Source organism: Trichosurus vulpecula, chromosome 1 (assembly GCF_011100635.1).
Source record: "Trichosurus vulpecula isolate mTriVul1 chromosome 1, mTriVul1.pri, whole genome shotgun sequence".
NCBI classification, from domain to species: Eukaryota; Metazoa; Chordata; class Mammalia; order Diprotodontia; family Phalangeridae; genus Trichosurus; species Trichosurus vulpecula.
This window is the reverse complement of record NC_050573.1, coordinates 21,840,323-21,859,856: the sequence shown is the minus strand read 5'-3', so window position 1 is coordinate 21,859,856 and position 19,534 is coordinate 21,840,323. Positions and strand designations below refer to the sequence as shown.

At 47.4% G+C, this 19,534-nt stretch overlaps 1 protein-coding gene across 1 annotated transcript in view; it reads left to right on the top strand.

Moving 5' to 3' along the window:
• Positions 1-19,534, top strand: part of ACACB (acetyl-CoA carboxylase beta) — a 124,466-nt gene that overhangs the window by 72,749 nt on the left and 32,183 nt on the right. The window contains exons 20-31 of the mRNA XM_036768128.1: positions 960-1,106; positions 4,060-4,248; positions 7,989-8,089; positions 10,467-10,555; positions 10,640-10,764; positions 12,524-12,637; positions 12,872-12,985; positions 13,749-13,838; positions 15,314-15,432; positions 18,147-18,284; positions 18,555-18,654; positions 19,011-19,118. Of these exons, the coding sequence (XP_036624023.1) occupies positions 960-1,106; positions 4,060-4,248; positions 7,989-8,089; positions 10,467-10,555; positions 10,640-10,764; positions 12,524-12,637; positions 12,872-12,985; positions 13,749-13,838; positions 15,314-15,432; positions 18,147-18,284; positions 18,555-18,654; positions 19,011-19,118 (1,434 nt within the window). The remainder of the gene's footprint in view (positions 1-959; positions 1,107-4,059; positions 4,249-7,988; positions 8,090-10,466; positions 10,556-10,639; positions 10,765-12,523; positions 12,638-12,871; positions 12,986-13,748; positions 13,839-15,313; positions 15,433-18,146; positions 18,285-18,554; positions 18,655-19,010; positions 19,119-19,534) is intronic.

Genomic DNA, 19,534 nt, shown 5'->3' with positions numbered 1-19,534 from the left:
CCTAGACCAGGGGACCTGGGACCACTCTGGGGAGCTAGAAGGGACCCTGGGGTGGTCTCTTCCATGACCTTCCCTTTACAGATGAGGAACAGACCCAGGAAGGAAAGGGGCTTGAGCTCCAAGGTCATTTGGGTAGTGAGTAGCAGGGTCAGAATTTGAATCCAGATTCTGTGATCACAGATCCTGTGTTCTTGGCCTCCCCCTACCTGAAACATAAAATGTCCCTCATATCCCTGGCAAGTGCCCCCTTATGCTCTGCATGAAAAACCTCCAGGGAAGGGAGGAAGCCTACTCCCTCTTCGGGCAAATTAGACTTTCTGCCTCACTACCCCTTTTCCTAAACGGTTGTGGTTATTTCCTCGATCTTGAAATAATGCAGACAGTGGGTTCCCTGCTCATGTCCTCCACTCATCCGAAGGGTGGTGTTGGGTGCATTGGTGGTACAAGCTGCCTTACTCATCTCTGTGACCCCCAGCATGGCCTTAGAACCTGGGGTAGGGGGCCCACAGAAAGTGCTGGATCAGCAAACATTTGCTGAATGAATGGATGAGTATGTCGTTCACTCATGGATCTGCCCTCTGGAGGTGTTTGAGCCCTGCCATTGGGCTGTATTAAGACTTTTTTTCTAAAAGAGGAGATTTATGTGAATTTTTCATTATTTTTACCCCATTATGCACCCATTTTTAGGGAATCAATAAGAAATTAAGGGGGGAGGGAGCAAAGTTCATAAAATTCGCCGGTGGCACTGAGTAATTCAAAGAAAAAAAATCTTATAAAATGCAGGAATATGGCCCAGTACCCTATTTTACAGATGAGGAAACTGAGTCTGTGAGGAAGAAGTGACTTACCCAAGGTCAGATGCTGATTAAGGAGACAGCGAGGCATCCAGCCAGGGCCTGGGGTCCTTTTGGGTCACATCCCTCCCCTCCACCCCGTCCTTTCCTCCCTCTTCTCACCAGGCTCAGCCATACATGGGCGACCTCCCTTGCCAGCAAACCTTGCCCATCATTGGAGAGAAGCTACATCAAGTCTTCCACAATGTCCTAGAGAACCTGACCAACATCATGAATGGCTACTGTTTGCCAGAGCCCATTTTCAGCACCAAGGTGAGGACGGCCTGCTTTTGTGGGGTTCTTAATCAGGTTAAGAGACAAGAAAAAGGTTTATACACACACATACTTACCCCATGCCCCCTACTTTTACACACCTACACACACACACCTCTACACTCTCACACACTTGTATACATACTTACACATACCTACACACTCATTCACACACAGACATACATGTACTTACAAACACTCACACTTACACACCCCCATGCATATGCTTTCACACTGACCACTCTGACACACTCACACAACATAATCACGCACATAGATACTTAAATGCACTCACACAAAATCACACCCACATGTATACTTTCACATAGTCTCACACTCAAACACACAATTTCACACATACATACATATATACACTCACATTTAGACATCCACACATACATTTTCACGTACGTACACCCATACCCTTACACTATATAGTCACACATATACACACAAAAACATACACATATTCATATGCTGACTTTCACACATACCCTTACGCACATACACACAATCACACACACTCTCACACACATTCACACTATTGGAAGGCATGTTCTTTTGTTTCCTTGACCATTTGGCCTTGATCCACCTGGCGGCCCTGGGACAGGTTTGAACCTGCCATTCTTGGTGGGTCCGTGTATGTCATGGCACAGTCAGGTACAGTTTAAAACATGAGTGGAAATTGGCCAGGACTCCGGCTAGGTTATTCAAAATGGAGCTGTGCCTTGACTGTTAAAGACCAGACCATGAAAAGAAAGAGCAGAGAACCAGATCAGGCACTTCCCACCACTGTGGGCAGGGGCTAATGCGGAACCAAACAAAGGCCATAGAAGCTATTTACAAAAGGGAGAGTTTATCTTTTCAGTTATATGAAATTGAAAGTCTTTACATGACCAAACTTGGTGTATCTAGGGTAGGAAGGAAAGTGATGGATTGAGGGAAAAACTCTTTGTCTCAGATATCTCTGAAAAGAGCGTAATGCCCACAACATGTGTACAAACAACTAAAAGAATGTAGGAAGACAAAAGCCATTCCATGACAGATAAAATAAACAGCCTCCCCTCTTATTTTTCTAGTCTTCCCACACCTTCCTCCCCACCATGTACTCTTTGATCCAGTGACCCTGGCCCACCCTGGGCTCTTCTACAAGCAAGACCCTCTGTTCCTCCCTCATTCTCTTTGGCTATCCAGAGAGATTATTTCTGTTTTAAACCGTCTTTGCTAATTTGATGAGTGTACATTATTTCATTTATATTTCTCTTATGGGTTATGTGGAGCATTTTATATGGTTGTTGAGAGTTTGCTTCTCTTCTAATTTAAAATTACTCAGATCCCTTGACCACTAATCTATTGGGGTGGGGTAGAGGCTGCAGTGTAGCTATTATCATAGATTTGTGTCAGTTTCCTATATATCTTGGATATCCGACTTCCTTCAGAGATATTTGATACAAAGATTTTTTTCCCACTTAACAATTTCTCTTCTTATTCTAACTGCATTGATCTCTATTAATGCAAAAGCTTTTAATTTTTACTTAATTGAAATTGGACTCATTATTATATTCGACATCTAGTTTTATCAGTTGTGAGACAAATGTCCAGAAATATGTATCTATATCTGTGTCTATGTCTATATCTATACATACCCACACATACATAAATATGTATATATGTATGAGCTGCATTCATTTTTCTATTGATGAATAATGTATTTTAATCATTCATACCAAGTTCAAAAAGCACTTTAATCAACTTTATTCACATACTATTATGCAATTATAGGTCTCATGCCAGTCCTAGATCAGTGGTGGTCAGAGCAGCGAGAGAATACTGGTACATGTTGAGATGTTTTCTAGAACCACGATAGGCGTAGTCAGGATTTTGTTGTTGTTGCTGAGTCATTCCAGTTATGTCCGAATCTTCATGGCCCCATTTGGGATTTTCTTGGCAGAGATACTAGAGCCGTTTGCCATTTCTTTCTCCAGCTCAATTTACAGATGAGGAAACTGAGGCAAACAGGGTGAAGTGATTTGCCCAGGCTCACACAGATAGTAAGTGTCTAAGGTTGGATTTGAATTCCAGTCCTCTTAACTCCAGGGCTGGTGCTCTATGCACTATGACGTCATCTAGCCGCCCCACGTAGTCTGGACGCACATAACAATTCTAACTCCAGGCTTATGGCTTTACTCTCAGCAGTTTGCCTAGAGGATGTACTTCCCAGAGTCCATTCCCAAACACTACCTAGATTTGGGCCACACAGTGAGAAATTTGAGGGAGTTAGGCCCTCTTAGCCTTCTGGTTCATATGTACTAGGTAGAAAGGTGGAAATATTTTTTGCTAAAGTCTTTGGCTAGCTGTGTGCATGGTAGTGAGATGATTTCTGAAAGCTCCCTCCACTCTATGTATGCTCTAAGGGTCCTTGCAGTTGTGTGAGCCCCCTAAAACAATCCATCCCGGACTTCATCCAAAGGATTTTAGTTCCCAGGCCAACAAAAGTATCTTGTTTTGATGAGGCGGACTGACCCCCTATTGAGAGTCCTCTCCTCAGGTAGAGGGTTTCATCCTGTCCTAGGCTCCGGGAAAGGAAGCAAATGATGTGGTCCTTACCCCCAGGGAGCCAGCAGTCTCCTGGGAGACAAGATGAGGCAGACAGATGAGAAATAGAGAACAGTGCAGTCTGGTATCAGAGACTCAGAGAGAAAAGATGAGTGTAAACCAAAGTTCTTGGGGGAGGCGTCATGGAAGAAATAAATCTCCTGAGCTGAACTCAGGAGGCTGGGTAGGACTGAGTTGTGCGCATTCCCTAGGAAGAGAGCAGGTTCAGCCTGGATTTTCTGCTTGGTCATTTGATTAACCCGCCCATCCTTTCCATAACCGCGCTTGATGCACACCTCCTCGCATCGCGCTGTTAACTCCACAGAAAGTGGATGTGAATGATTTTTGTCTCTTCCAGCTCAAGGAGTGGGTGAACAAGCTGATGGTCACCCTCCGGTCCCCTTCCTTACCCCTTCTGGAGCTCCAGGAGATAATGACCAGTGTCTCTGGCCGGATCCCACCCGCTGTGGAGAAAGCTGTCCGCAAAGTCATGGCCCAGTATGCCAGCAATATCACCTCTGTGCTTTGCCAGTTCCCCAGCCAGCAGGTAAAGAGGTTGGGGGGTGCACGTCTCTCAGGTGATCCCATGACACCTCCTGAAACCCTTATGGATTCCTGTCTCTGGCCTCTGATAGAAAATGTGTGATCTTATCAATACAATGCTGCCCTTCCATAGATTACAGAGAGTACAACCTTTTCTGGTCTTCATTAAATGGTTGACATACCACTTGGTGACTGTCCTTGTGGTTAGGGGCAGCCCTGATCTCCCAGGTTCTTGCTGGGGCAGACCTCAGAGCTTCTCCTGCTGGGCAGGCCCCGCTGAGGCTCAGGGGCTGCTGAAGGAGCTTTCCAGAGGCTGGGGAGGACCTCTGTAAGGTTTGCTGAGTGCCTTCCTCACCACCACCCTGGGACTTCAACAATTCAACCTTGCGTCATCCAGAGCCTTGTGTATCTATCTGGTATGAATCCAGAAAAAAAAACCTGAATTGTCTCTGTTCAAGGTTTTTGCCAAACTTTCAGAAGCAGTTTCTAGTGAAATTACCCTGGTCACTTAAAAAACTTAGGCATGAAAAAAACTCTGTAGAGGCCTTGAGTGTTCTCTGAATCTTCTTGGTCAAATATTAAAAATATTTTCATTTTTAAATTTAATTTTAATAAATTTAACTAATAGATTAATGCATAATTTAATAATAAATAAAAATTAATTAATAAAATTCTAACAAAATAATTAAATTATTTTTAAATAAATAAAATAACTTACGAAATAAAAGGGACCTTGCCAAAAGGATACTGAAAACCCAGAGCCATCCCTAGTGCTCATTGGTTAAACAAATGTTTGAACATGCCCTAGTGCTCATTGGTTAAACAAATGTTGAACATGCCCCCAGGCCCAAGCTGAACGCTTTATTTATCATTTGTACTTAGTGTGGCTGTGGAATAGTGGAGGGAGCCCCGGACCAGGCACTGGAAGACCTTGGGTCAAGTCTCTGCTCGGCCACTCACTTGGTGCGTGACTTGGCCACGTCCCTGGCCGGCTCTGGGCCTCCTTCTCCTCCTTCATATGGTGCGGTTGGGCTAAATCGTTTCCAAAAGCGCTCCCAGGCTTCTGAAAGGCTACCTCACGTAGTGCTTTCTTCTTCCAGCCTAGTTTGAACTCTCTCCCTCCAGTCACTGTCTGGCAGTGATCTTTTTTTTTTTAAATGGTTTTTTCCAATGAACAAAAATCTGTTTTCTCTCCCTTATCCCCTTACCCCATGGCAGGGGAGGAGGGGAGACAAAAGCAAAACCGTAATAACAAATATGCACGGTCCAACAAAACAAATTCCCACAATATCCATGTCCAAAAATATATATCTCTTTCTTCCATCAACCTCTGTTGGAAGGAGGGTTAGTGGGCTTTGTCATTGTTCCTGTGGGCTTATGGAGCAGAGGATTAAGCTTCAGAGTTGTTTGTCTTTGCATTGGTGGCATCGTTAGAGAAGTTGTCTTTTCCGGACTTTCTCAGTTCACTTCCCATCAATTCCTACAGGTTTCCCCATTTATTATTTTTCTAACAGCAAAATCGCATTCTGTTGCCTAATTTGTTCAGCCTCTCCTCAGTTGATGGGCATCCCATTAGTTTCCTTTCTTTCCAACCCCTGAAAGAGTGGCCATCAATATTTTTGTACATATGGGTCCTTTTTCTCTTGTCTCTTTGGGGCAGTGATCTGACCGGATCAGAGGCTATTCACAGCTTAGTGACTTGGGAAACGTTCCCGAATGGTCTCCTAGGGACTTTCTAGTGCTGGTCTGCCCAGAGCCCAACAATATTTATCATGTTCCTTTTGTGCCAACTTAGCCAATATGGTGGACGTGAGGTGGAGCCCCAGAGCTGCTTTAGTTTGCATTTTTCTAATTATTAGAGATTTGGAGCATTTATTCGTATGGATATTAATAGCTTAGATTTCTTCCTTAGAAGATAGTGAGCTCCTATCCTTTGGTCATTTATCAGTTGGAGAATGGCTCTTATTCTTGCAGAATTGAATCCATTCCGTGTATATGTATATTGTATTATATATATATATGTATGTGTATGTATGGTGTATATATATATATATATACGTATATATACCTCTGTACATGTGTATTATATGTGTATATATTATATTTTATGTGTATATTGTATATGTGTATTTTATCTATATATGTGTGTGTGCATTGTGTATATATATTGTATATGCATGTGTTGTATATATATTTTATGTTCGTGCATGTATGTGTATTGTACTGTGTTGTATGTATTTATATATGCACATATGTATTGGGTGTATATATGTATTGCATTGTATATGTATAGGTTTGTGTCTATTGTATCTGTACTATATTTACATATATGTATGCCTATACATGCATATTATGTACAGTACACACATGTGTGCAATATAATTATTATATATACACACATATACTTGTGTATTTATGTACACAAAATAATACATATATACGTGTGTATGTCACACAATGCAATGCATATATTCATGCATGCACATGTCTGGATGCATGCATACATACATACATGACCCATATCTTGTTGCAAGGATTTTTTTCTTAGCTACTTAACTACTTTTCTAATTTTAGATCTTTTGAACTTATTTATGCAAAAACTTCTTAATTTCATGTAATCAAAATTGTCTGTTTTATTTTCTCTGTTCCTTGTATGGCTATGAACTCTCCCCCTCTCCACTGATCAGAAAGGTAATTTCTTCCACACTCTTCAGAGTGAATTTTTGTCATGCCTCCCTTTATGTCTAAGTGGTATGCCCATGGGGAACTCATCCTGGTATCTGGTGGAGACGTGGGTCCGTCTCCCTAGTTTCTTCTGGCAGTGATCTTTATAAGCTGTGAAAACATATCTACACCTGCAATGAAGTCCTGTGTTGAGACTTCACCATGGTGACAAGGGAACTTTGGCTCTTGGAGGCCATGCCAGTGACTCGAGCCCTGGAAGGCCCCGCCAAACCAGACAGGCTTAGAGTGTCACCAATAGCTTGATGAGGGATAACAAGCCCACAGTGTAGAGAGGGTCGGGATAACCTCAATGATGTCGTAGAGCTGGGGAGGTGCCGCTATCTGCATCAGCAGAGGGAGTACCTCATGGAGAAGTCCACAGGTTCTAATGGTTTGACCAGTTGCCTGGACCTACCTGACAGATTCCACCTAGTTGTCTTCCTGAGAAGTGGCTGTCACGATTGCCACTCTGTCTGCCCATCTTTCTCCCTTTTGCATGACTGAAAGGGGATTGTTATTTTTCTCACATGCTCCCATATTTTGTTTAAAGAATGGCTGTCAAAGCTGCCAAGAGAAGCACACATCTTGCAGCTTGCTTCACTCGTTCACTCTCATTTATTCACATACCCCAGCCTCTCTCTTATGTAGGTCTGTCTGTAGGAGCTGCTGCTGTCTAGACAGTGAATCTCTGTGCAGTTAGCTAGGGTGGTCCTCAGACCTCAGCATGCACCCAGATCAGCCCAGCAGACCTCAGACCCTCGTGAGCGTAGAGGGTGAAAGAGTGCTGTGAGAGCCAGGGTTGGGGGACCACTATTGGCAAGGGGGAGGGGGCAGGTTTATTCCTTAGAGAGGATCCTCTCCTCTTCTGTTCTCCTCTATTCCCGGAAAGCTCGGTCTCCTTGAACAGCTGAAATTCAGGATTCATGAGTCCACCCCTACCTCTTCAGAAGGAATCCAGAATTTGAGGAAACTAGGTCCCTTGGTCATGAGTAGTCAGATGAGCTTTCTTTTCCCATTTAGATTGCCAACATCCTGGACAGCCACGCTGCAACCCTCCAGCGGAAGGCAGACCGAGAAGTTTTCTTCATGAACACTCAGAGCATTGTGCAACTAGTCCAAAGGTGACTGGAGACCCCTTGGCCGAGGGAACCTTGAAGCCGCATGCTGCAGACCAAGCCCTGCTGGCGTGCTCTTTGTCAGGCGCAGGCGCAGCCAATGGCCAGGGACAGTGGAGAGGCAATACCCTGCCCCCGTCACCTAAGGGAGCGTGGGTTGCTGTTATGGGGACCTCTCTGACACAGGATTCTTTACCAATCACAAATTCCTATTGTGGCACACAAAGCTTCTGTTATTTTTCAGTCAGCTAGTCCATAAGCATTTATTTAGCTTTTGTTTTTAAAAACTTCATTACCGTGGAAACATTTTACTGTTTAGGGGGAAAAAGAGATCCAGCAGACCTCCCTCTGGGTTGTGAAACAGGAATAACGACACGAGATGCCGTGTATCCCAGAGCTAGAGTCAGGAAGAGCTGCTGCCTTTGCCCCATACCAGCCATGGAACTATAGAGAGTCATCCAACCTCAGTATCCCAGGCAGTTTCCTTCCTTCCTCCCTCCCTCCTTCCCTCTCTCCTTTCTTTCCTTCCTCCCTCCCTCCCTCCTTTCCTTCTTTCCTTCCTTTTTCCCTCCCTTCCTCTCTCTCTCTCCCTCCCTCCCTCCCTTCCTTCCTTCCCTCCTTCCTTCCTTCTACATTTTCAGTTTTCAACATTCACTTTTATAAGATTTTGAGTTCTAATTTTCCCCCCTCCCTCCACTCCCCCTCCCTGAGACTGCATGCAGTCTGATGTAGGCTCTACATGTATGATCATATTACATATATTTCCATATTAGTCATGTCGTGAAAGAAAAATCAGAACAAAAGGGGAAAACCACAAGAAAGAAAAAAAGGGAGAGAAAATAGTCTGCTTTGATTTGCGTTCAGACTCCACAGTTCTTTCTCTGGACGTGGATGGCATTTTCCATCATGAGTCTTTTGGAGTTGTCTTAGATCCTTGCATTGCTCAGAAGGTCTAACAAAGTCAGTCGTCACACAGTGTTCTCCCGGTTCTGCTCCCAGGCAGTTTTCTCAGACTCTAAGTGCCTGATGAATTGTCAGTGGACTTTGGTGGAGGGCATTTCTTTTCTGCCCTGATGATGAAAGCACAGCTGTGATTCTACCTTGTGGTGATGGTGCCAGGCTTTCTGGTTGACAGGAAGACCTGTATTCAAATGCTGCTTCAACACTTGCTAGTTCTGTGACCTCGAGCTTTCTGAGTAAAGTTGGGAAAGGGGAGGGGGAGATAATGAGGTCAGTTTTGGACACGTTCAGTGGGAGACATCTACATTTTATGCATCCTCTCTTATTTGAACCTCATCACAACACTAGGGACACAGGAGTATTATTATGATCTCGACTTGACAGAGAAGGAAACTGAGGCACATGGAGTAAAGGCATCTTGACCCAAGACCCACAGCCCATCCATGCATCCACTGCTTCTGATCCAACCCATGGTTTATTCTTCTCTGCCAAGCTTCCCCCTATTCCCCTCCCCTCAGAAGATTGTTTTTAGCTTGGCTTTATCACTGGGCAAATTTAGAACCCCAAATGTCAGTGGTAGGCAGAGCTCTAGCAGCCCTGGCAGGCCTCTTGTCACCTGAGCATGGTTAAACTTAAACCCTCAGTTATATAGCTAGGTGGCACAGTGGGTAAGGTGCTTGGCTTGGAGTCAGGAAGACCTGAGTTCAAATCCTGCCTTAGATACTTCCTAGCTGTGTGACCGTGAACAAGTCACCTAACCTCTCTTTTCCTCGGTTTCCTTATCTATAAAATGGAGATAATAATGGCCCCTACCTCTCAGGGTGGTTCCATGTGCTTTGGAAACCTCAAAGTGCTCCCTAAATATGAGTATTCCCTGTTATTATGAGGAGAGACAGAAGTGGCTGGTGTTGTAGCAGTGCGCTCCCTTCGGGGCGTTCAGAGGACCCGGATCGCCTGTGTCACTCGTCCAAATGGAGATGACATCGCCACCCTGCCTGTCCTCCCAAAGGAGAATGTATGTGAATTCACTCGTGAAATGAGGGCGTGCTATTGCCGGGCCAAGTTCTCTGGTCGCTCTCATTGGCCTTAATTATTATACAACTAGGAGAGTGTTGGTACTTTACCAGCTCTGCACTGTATTCCACTGGGCTGGTCATGACACCAATCAGTCAGTCAACAAGCGTCTAGGAAGCCCTTATGTAATGCTTTGTGCCCCCAGGAAGGCAAAAACAGCCCTTGCTTGTGTTCTAATGAGGGAGACGGCATGCAGCTAAGTAGAGAGAAGACAGCAAATGAAAGGGTTGGATGAGGTCACCTCTACGGACCCTTGTGGCTGCAACCTTCCTTGGGAGGAGGCGCCCCTCAGAGCATCCCTCCGGCTCAGACGGCAAGGCGGGCAGTGATGCATTCCTCTCTTCCACAGGTACCGGAGTGGAACACGCGGCTACATGAAGACCGTGGTGTTAGATTTATTAAGGAAATACCTGCAAGTGGAACATCACTTCCAACAAGGCAAGGCTGGAGCGAGGCTGCGCCTCTGTCTGCTGGACCGAAGGGAAACATGAGTCTAACCGCATGGCCTCTTTCTCCCCCCAGCCCACTATGACAAGTGCGTGATCAACCTCCGGGAACAGTTCAAGCCGGACATGTCACCCGTGCTCAACTGCATCTTCTCTCACGCTCAAGTGGCCAAGAAGAATCTGCTGGTGACCATGTTAATCGTAAGTCCTGCCAAGGTGGCGGGAGGGACCCTGTGGGGCTTCTCTCCTGTTGCGTGGCTGAGTGACAGGAGCCCCTAGGTTTGAATGCTGGCTTTGCTGTTGATCACCCCTCTGACCTATGAGGGGTCAGTCTCCCTGGGCCTCAGTCTCCTTCCCTGTCAAATGAGGATGGCGATCATTGACCTCCTTACCTAGGCAGTATAGTGGAGAGTTAGGAAGACCTGTATTCAGATGCTGCTTCAACACTTGCTAGTTCTGTGACCTCGAGCTTTCTGAGTAAAGTTGGGAAAGGGGAGGGGGAGATAATGAGGTCAGTTTTGGACACGTTCAGTGGGAGACGTCTACAAGATGTCCATTTCGAGATGGGTGAAGTGATGTGATTTTCCACTCTGTGCCCCATCATACAAAGGACAGCCTCAGATTGGCATCTGGATTTGTGAAGCTAGCCTTCTGGCTTCAGCTCTTAAAACCAGTTCTGCCTCTTTTAAAAAGGTTTTTCAAAGCACCAGCCCCAGAGTCAGGAGGACCTGCGTTCAAATCTAGCGTCAGACGCTTGACACACTTATTAGCTGTGTGACCTTGGGCGAGTCACTTAACCCCAATTGCCTTGCTTTCTCCCCTCAAAAAAATAATAAAAATAAAAAGGCTTTTCAACCCAAAAACATCAAAGAAGACTTCAGGGGGTGGGGGTGGGGTGGAGAAGAACCTGGTTGGGAGCTTTAGGCATTTGAAGAGCTGGGTAGCCATGGGCAGCTAGGTGACACCATAGTGCAAAGAGCACTGGGCTTAGAATCAGGAAGGCTCATCTTCACGAGTTCAAATTTAGCCTTAGACACTTCATAGCTGTGTGACTCTGGGCAAGTTACGTTGCCCTGCTTGCCTCAGTTTCCTCATCTGTAAAATGAGCTAGATAAGGAAATGGCAAATCACTCTGGTATCTTTGCCAAGAAAACCTTAAATGGGATCATGAAGGGTCGGACGTGACTGAAAAATGACAGAAAAACAGCAGACTATATAGAAAAAGACTTGTCTGGAAAGTGGGTAGAAGCTGCAGAGAGGGCAGTGTAGGTCATGGAAAGCGTCTCAATAGCTAGAGGCGTCCCAGAGCGGCCCACGCTCACTCTCTTTGGAGTTTTCAAGCAGGCTGGACAGCCACTTGTCAGGCCCGCTCTGGAGAGGATGTTTGTTCTAGATCAGGGGACCTCTGAGGTCTCTTCCGACACTCAGACTTTGCGATTCTGTGAAATATCACTCAAAACCTTGTTGGTTCCACCTCTGATGTTCTCCAGAAACTTCTCCTTACTGATCATTTGAGAAGAAGCATGTGGCCTGTCTAGGTCTGCTGCCTCTAGATAGCCAGCAAGGTTAGAGTCTTGGTGGGACCCTTTGGGAAAGATGGTTTAGTAGAACTGGTCGTTGACTATGTGGGCACCATTTTGGTATGGCAGACTGTAAGCTTCTTAAAGGCAAGAACTTTTCTACATTTGTCTTTTTATCTCTCACCCTTAGAATATTATAGGTGGTTAATGAGTATAAGTGAATTGGAAGGGCCGTTGGATTGGATGTTGGGAGCTTCCTTTGTCATTATTTGAATTTTATTTTATGCTTTTAAAAACACTTTTCTCAGGCATCCCTAGGCTTCATCACACTTCCAAAAGGACGTTACCCCTAAAGTTAAAGAACCCCTTCACCCAGGGAAATCCACTTAAGATTTTACCTCTTTGTGCGTGTGTGTGTGTGTGTGTTTTGTCTCCCAAAGGATGAGTTGTGTGGCCCAGATCCATCACTAACCGATGAGCTCCTCTCTATCCTTGGCGAACTCACCCAGCTGAGCAAAAGTGAACATTGCAAAGTAGCCTTAAGAGCCAGACAGGTATGTGGTCCTGCTTTATGCCATCGTGGATCCTAATGGGACAAGAGAGTGCTAATTCTTGGGCACATATGATTTCGCGGGGGATACTAACCGATTTCCTCCCAGACACAGCGCTCTAATTCCTTGGTTGCTCATCAGCCTGGCAAAGATGTTTACCTTGGAGATAAGTGGCCAGTCTGCTCCTCATGGGCACCTCCTGCTGGTACAGGTTCTCGTGGCCTTCCTTCCTTTCAGGTATTGATCGCCTCCCACCTCCCATCTTATGAACTCAGACACAACCAAGTAGAGTCTATTTTCCTGTCTGCTGTTGACATGTATGGCCACCAGTTCTGCCCAGAAAACCTCAAGGTAAGCTCTTTCTCCCAGAAGTCTCTGGCTCCTGCCTCACTTTCAGTCTGGCACTCTGTTTGGAAGCACTGATAGACTTGGGGTAGATGGATCCATTTCTGCATTATATAGGCCTCCCTCCTCCTGTAGGGATGTTACCCCAGCTCTACGTGTCCATTTTTGATGGCAGAGTTGGTTACTTCCCACTAGAAGGGACCCTCTCCTCCACCTACTCCCACCCTGTTTGGCAGGAGCTCCTGGGGTGGTCTGTGACATCCGATGGGCAACTGAGCTTCCGAGGATAAGTCACCCAGCTACCAGGTGTCAAGGGTGGGATTCAAATCCAGGACTCTCCAGAGCTCTTTCTATTAGACTCTACTTTTTTCTCACACTATTGACAATAACCGTGTTCTTTGGGCATTGGTTTTGGGGGCCCCCATGCTATTGGCACTGCTGTTGCCTATGTTTCATTCATTCATTAAGCCCTTACTATATACTATGAATATTGAGCTGAGTTCCAAAGATCAGATGAGGCCCTGTCCCCAACTTTGGGGGGTTTATGTTCCAGCCCTGGGATCAGAGATGGGCCCACGGAACCAGAATGCGCAGGAGCATCAGCTGAGCCGGCCCTTCCGCGTGCCCTACCTACATATCTTCCTCTGTCTCTGTTAACTTATGTCTTAAAAAATGGGTGCCCTCCTGCCTATTCTAGCCACAGGTTTGGCTTCTCGCTTTCTGTGATGAGTTATGGAGGTTTCCTGACTTGTTTCTCCTTTTCCCCTAGAAACTGATCCTTTCAGAAACTACCATATTCGATGTCCTGCCCAATTTTTTCTACCATGCTAACAAGGTGGTTTGCATGGCATCCCTGGAGGTGAGTGTTGTGCCAGCCTCATGCATGTGGTGTCCCCCAGCCCCGGAGCATTGCATGGGAGGTGAGCAGGAAAGGGGCTTAGAGTCTAAGCCTTAATTAAAGGATTTGTTTTGTGAAGTTTGCATTCAGTTTAAAGGACTGCACTTGAGGACCTAGAGGGCCACACTTGGTCTCCAGGCCGCAGGTTCCCCACCCCTGGACAGAACCTGATCTCCCCATCTTATAGATGGGATAATTAGAAGAGGGTCCAAATTTGGGTGAAGAGATCCCTTTGGCAAGAATCCTGGGCATGGGTTCTGGGGCCAGGCCTGGAATCCAAGCTCTACCTGCCAGTGGGTTCCAGAACCCACTCCCAGCATTCTTGCCACTGGAGTATTTCTCCACCCAAATTCGGACCCTCTCCTGGTTATTCTCCCTTCTGGAAGGGCTTCTGGGCGCAGCAGTTTTTTAGTGAGCTTCTCACCCACTTCCCCTCCGTTCCTGCAGAAAGACATTGGGGGCCAGAGTGGGAAATTACAGACAACAGTGGCAAAGCTGGGTGCAGATCGCCACTCTGCTGTGCCCCGTCAGTCCAGTGACTTAGGGAAGGCTTTGGCAAGAAGTATTGAGAGGGAGTGACCATCGTTAACATCAGCGTGACTTGTGGGGAATATCAGCCTTGTAAGGGAAGTGTGAGGGGTCCCATCTGTGTTTGTGTTCCTTTACACCCTGTAGCTTGGCCAAGCTCCTCTTTTCCTGACCTTCTGCCCCTTGTACATCATGCTCTCCCAGGCCCAGGACCACATGTGCCTTTAGTATTCAGGGAGGAGGAACAGGGTTTGGGAGGAGAGCGATCCTTGTCTGGGGCAGGGGAGGTGGGCTTCTCCCAGGCAGGAAGAAGTACCCCAAACCAAGTTAGGCTCTAGAACCCAAAACCTAGAGAATCCATCAGAACAGGATGCTAAGGTTCAGGGTTTGCTGGGAGCTGACCATTTGTCTCACTCTGACCACTTCCCCCTAGCCCAGGTCTTTTTCCTTGTTGCCTAAGACCCAGCATGCTTTCTTCTCCATCTCTCAAACATACTACCCCTGCAGGCCTTCCCTCTGGCCTGCCCAGAAGCTCTCCTGAGCCCTGGGAGGCTTCAGCCACAAGTCCTGTTAGCTGTCTTAGGAAAGTGCTATGAGCATGAACGAATGAGTTCATTTATTAAGTGCTTACTGTATGACAATAATAATTAATAATAAATTAATTTATTAAGTGCTTACTGTATGACAAGCTCTGTGCTAAATGCTGGGGATACAAGTAGAAAGATGAGATTGTTCCTGCCCTCAAGGAGGGCAAATCCTCCCCAAATGGGGAAGCCCACACCTCTCAGCCCCACAGCCCTTGAGAAACCTCCTCAGATTGTGTGACTTGTCACCCCTGATTATGCCTAGTTGGTTTAATGTGGGATGGGCTGAGAGGCCACCACCTCCTGTGTTCCTCCCTGCCTCAGGTGTATGTCCGCAGAGGCTACATTGCCTACGAGCTAAACAGCCTGCAACACCGGCAGCTTCCTGATGGCACCTGTGTGGTAGAATTCCAGTTCATGCTGCCCTCATCCCACCCAAACAGGTATGGACAAGCCTTGTTCCCCTCCCCAGCCCCACACCCTCACTGTGGCCGCAGCACCGGCTGGGAGGAGGATCCCCCTCCTGGCCTCCCTGCCTTCCCAAACAGAGCATGTGGGGCTTTCTTCTACACGTGTGACCATGGGGAAGGGACATGGAGCTCTGAGCTGTCATCCTAATGGCATGTCACTGGCACATCTGTGTCCTTGATCCTTGGAGTGTGGTTTTCTGAAACCGCTCCCCCGTGGTCTTTGGAGGGGGATGTGTGATGATCAGTGGCATCTCCTCTCCTTGTGACATTTGTGATGCCTTAGCTCACTATCTCCTTTTTCCACAATCTTATTTCAGAGCACATGCCCCTGTCAGGTAGAGTGTGGTTCTTTGAACCTTAAGTCTTCCTATCTCCTAGGGATTTGGCCTTTTTGCTTTCTCTCTCCTCCTTCCCTTGGTTCCTTTCTATTGGTTGGGCTCCGGGGTTCAGCTTGGGGATGGGATGGTCTCTATGGGACATGTGTTTGATGAGCTCCGAGGTTCAGCTTGGGAATGGGATGGATGATCTCTATGGTACGCGCGTTTGATAGGCTCCCAGGTTCGGCTTGGGACTGGGATAGTCTCTATGGCACATATATTTGTTGGACTCTGAGGTTCAGCTTGGGGCTGGGATGGTCTCTATGGGACATGTGTTTTCCATATGGATTTGGGGTTTGGTTGGTGATCAGTTGGTCCATACAGGATAGGTGGGTTCATGGTCTCTTTAAACTGAGCCAAGACTTTCCTAATCATCTGGGGTTAAAAAAAAGGATTTTCCTTTTCTAAGAAGGAAAATGCTTCTGTTTTAATGATGATATTAAAAGTATCTGGGCTGGATTAGGAGAGAGGGCCTCACATTTCACCGGTGAGAAAAACTTGGCTTTGAATGATAGGTGATTTGCTAGAATCTTCAGGAATTCTAAATTAAGGCAAAGGTAAACACTTGGGGCTGGGAATTCCTTTGGAGATTAGGAGCTCACCAAATGCCTGCTGGGTGGCGCATGGGGTGGTCTCAGCACAGGGGGCTCCTGAGCCCAGTGTTTGACTCATCTTTCTTCTGCAAAGAAGGGGCCCGTGACACAGGATACGGGAGTGCAGGGGGTGGGTTACAGCTAGAGATCTCGAATTCAATCCTCTCCTTTTACAGAAGATGAATGTGGCATAGAGTAAAGTGATGTGCCCAAGGTCACATGGGCATCTCAGATGCTCATCACCGGAAGGGGCCTTCAGAAGCCATCTGAACAGGAGAGAGTAAATAGCAGTGGCAGAATTCACACCCTAGTCCTTTTGACTCCAAATCCATCACTTTTCTCACCACACCAGGTGCCTCTAGCTCTCCTTCTTGGGGGAAAAACAGCACAGGCTTCTGTGGAGTATGCCTCACTATGTTAGCAGAATTTGGGGGCGGAGGGTCACTGGTGTGGCACCAGGAGACCGCAGAATAGCCCACAGGGGCTTCTGGGAACTCCTACCTTGACGATCCTTATGCAGGGAGTGCCTGGAGCAGACCTCGTGTCTGCGGGCCCACAACTGCCCCGCCTTATGGGGGCAGCTTAGAACTTGGTAGTTTTTGGTTTGGAACCTTCTGCTGGCATGTCAGAATGTTGTGCCACGCATCTGCTGAATGTCAGCAGGGTGAATCCCCAAACCTGTTAGCTCTAGTCATGCAGTGCGGTATTGTAGGAAGACACTACAGCTCTGTCGGTTATTATTTGTGTGACCTTGGGCAGATCACTCCCTTACTCCGTCCCCGGCCTGTTTTCTCCTCTGCAGAAGGAGGGGGTTGGATTAGATGTTCCCTTTCCCTCCCAGGATGGCCACAAAGTGGCTAATGGGGCCCATACATTTGGACTTCCTGACCCTGTCCGTGGTGCATCCAGGCGCCTATTGCTTCCTTGAGTCTTAGAACTACTCCCATGCTTCCATGCTTTATGGTTTGTTTGTGCCAAGCCTGGGAGGCAGGCAGGCAGGGGAGCATTTTACATCTTTTCTCACGGGAGCCTCGCAGATATCGTGTGAGGTAGGTATTGTAGGTATTACCATCCCACTTTACAGATGAGGAAGCTAAGGCTTAGAACGGTCAAGCAATTGGTGAGTAACTGTTCTGGCAGGATTCGAACCCGGGTCTCCTGACTCCAAATCCGTGTCATCCTTCTCCTGCACCTCCTGAAAGCTCAGAGGCGCCTTCTTGCCCAATGGAAGCTGCCGAGTTTGTCTAAACACCTGGAGTAGTAGCAGAGTGACTCTCTCCAAAGTGGAGATGTTACCTCCTAATTTCCAGGCCACCAGAGGAGTTGGCCCGACAAATCTCTCGTCCCAGCTAGGTGACACTGTGGATAGAGCACTGGGTTTGGAGTCAAGAAGACTTGGGTTCAAATCCAGCCTCAGACAACTGGATATGTGACTCTGAGCGAGTCACTTATGCTCTGTCTGCCTCAGTTTCCCCATCTGTCCTATGGGATAACAATAGCACCTCCCTCCTTGGGTTGTGGTAAGGGTCAAATGAAATCCCATCTGCCGCTGTCCGCACGCCGCTGTGTCTCTCCTGGGGTGGTGTAGCCAGGGTGGCATTCAGAGAATGCTCCAAACGGATCAGTCCCTTGGTGGCAGAGCTCCTTGGCTTTGGGTCCGCCCCGAGCTTCCCAGGGGCCCCTGCGGTGACTCATCACCTCTTGGTCCTCTCTGCAGAATGGCGCTTCCTGTCAGCATCACCAACCCTGACCTGCTGCGGCACAGCACCGAGCTGTTCATGGACAGTGGCTTCGCCCCGCTCTGCCAGAGAATGGGGGCCATGGTCGCCTTTCACAGATTCGAGGATTTTGTCAGGTACCAAACATCGCATCTTCCCATAGAACCTTGGGCCTGGGAAATGGAGCCCCAGCGTGGGGCCAGGACTTGCTCGAGCACACACGTGTGTGTGGGTGTGTATGCTCACACATAGACACATACACACACACACACACACACACACACACACACAAAACCAGGAACTAATCCTGGTGCCCTATGTCCAGTGCCCCATGTGGCAGCTTGTCCCCTCCAGGTCAGGCTGAAAAGTCCCTGACCCTTCCTCACCAGCTGTTTGAACCCCACTAGAAACTTTGATGAAGTCATTTCCTGCTTCGCAAACCTGGCCAAGGAGAGCCCCCTCTTCAGCGAGGCTCGATCCATGCTGTACTCCGAGGAAGACTGCAAGGTGAGTGGGCTGCTGGACCTTGATTCTGCCAGGAGGGCCCTGCCCAGGAGTGTGGGAGCAGCTGACCTTCCCTCTCTATCTCTGACTGTGTTTCTGTCTCTGTTTCTCACTTTCTCTATCTCTCTCCTCTGTCTTTATCTCTCTGTGTCTCTATCTCTGTCCCTATTTCTCTCTGTCTCTGTGTCTTTCTGTCTCTCCCTTTCTCTATCTCTCTCCCCTCTCTATCTCATTCTGTCTCTGTCTTTCACTCTCTGTGTCTCTCCTCTCTCCAACTCTGTTTCTCTGTCTCAGTTTCCTTTTTTCCCCTTTCATTCTTCCATGCTCTCTCTCACTACCTCTCTCATCTAAACTTCCAGTGTATCAAGGAGGAGCCCATCCACATTTTGAACGTTGCCATCCAATATGCCGACCACCTGGAGGATGAGGAGCTGGTGCCCATCTTCCGGGCATTTGTGCAGTCCAAGGTACTGATTGTGTTCTCCCTGTGCCCTATGAGGCTCCTGGGGCTCCTATGGGATGGGGGGGGCAGGAAGTGGTGAGATAGCCAGGCTCGTCCTCTGTTGGTTTAATGTTGTGGGGGCCAGGGAGGGGCTCAGGGCAAAGTGCCATGCTGATATTGACTAGGGATCATGATCATTCCAATCTGCCCAGAGCTTCCCAGACACCCCTGTGAGCTAGCTCCTGGGGGCTTCATCCTCCCTGTTATAGATGAGAGCTCATCTCGCCTGCATCTAGGGCCCCAGATGGGAGGCTTTGGGGCTGGGGGCTCTGGCTGTGTGTCTCCTTGTGCTGCCACAGCTCCCACATTGGCAGCACTTTGAAGCTCACAGAGCGTGTTTCTCCCAGTGCCCCTGGGGGGCAGGGAGGCCAGGGCTCTGGC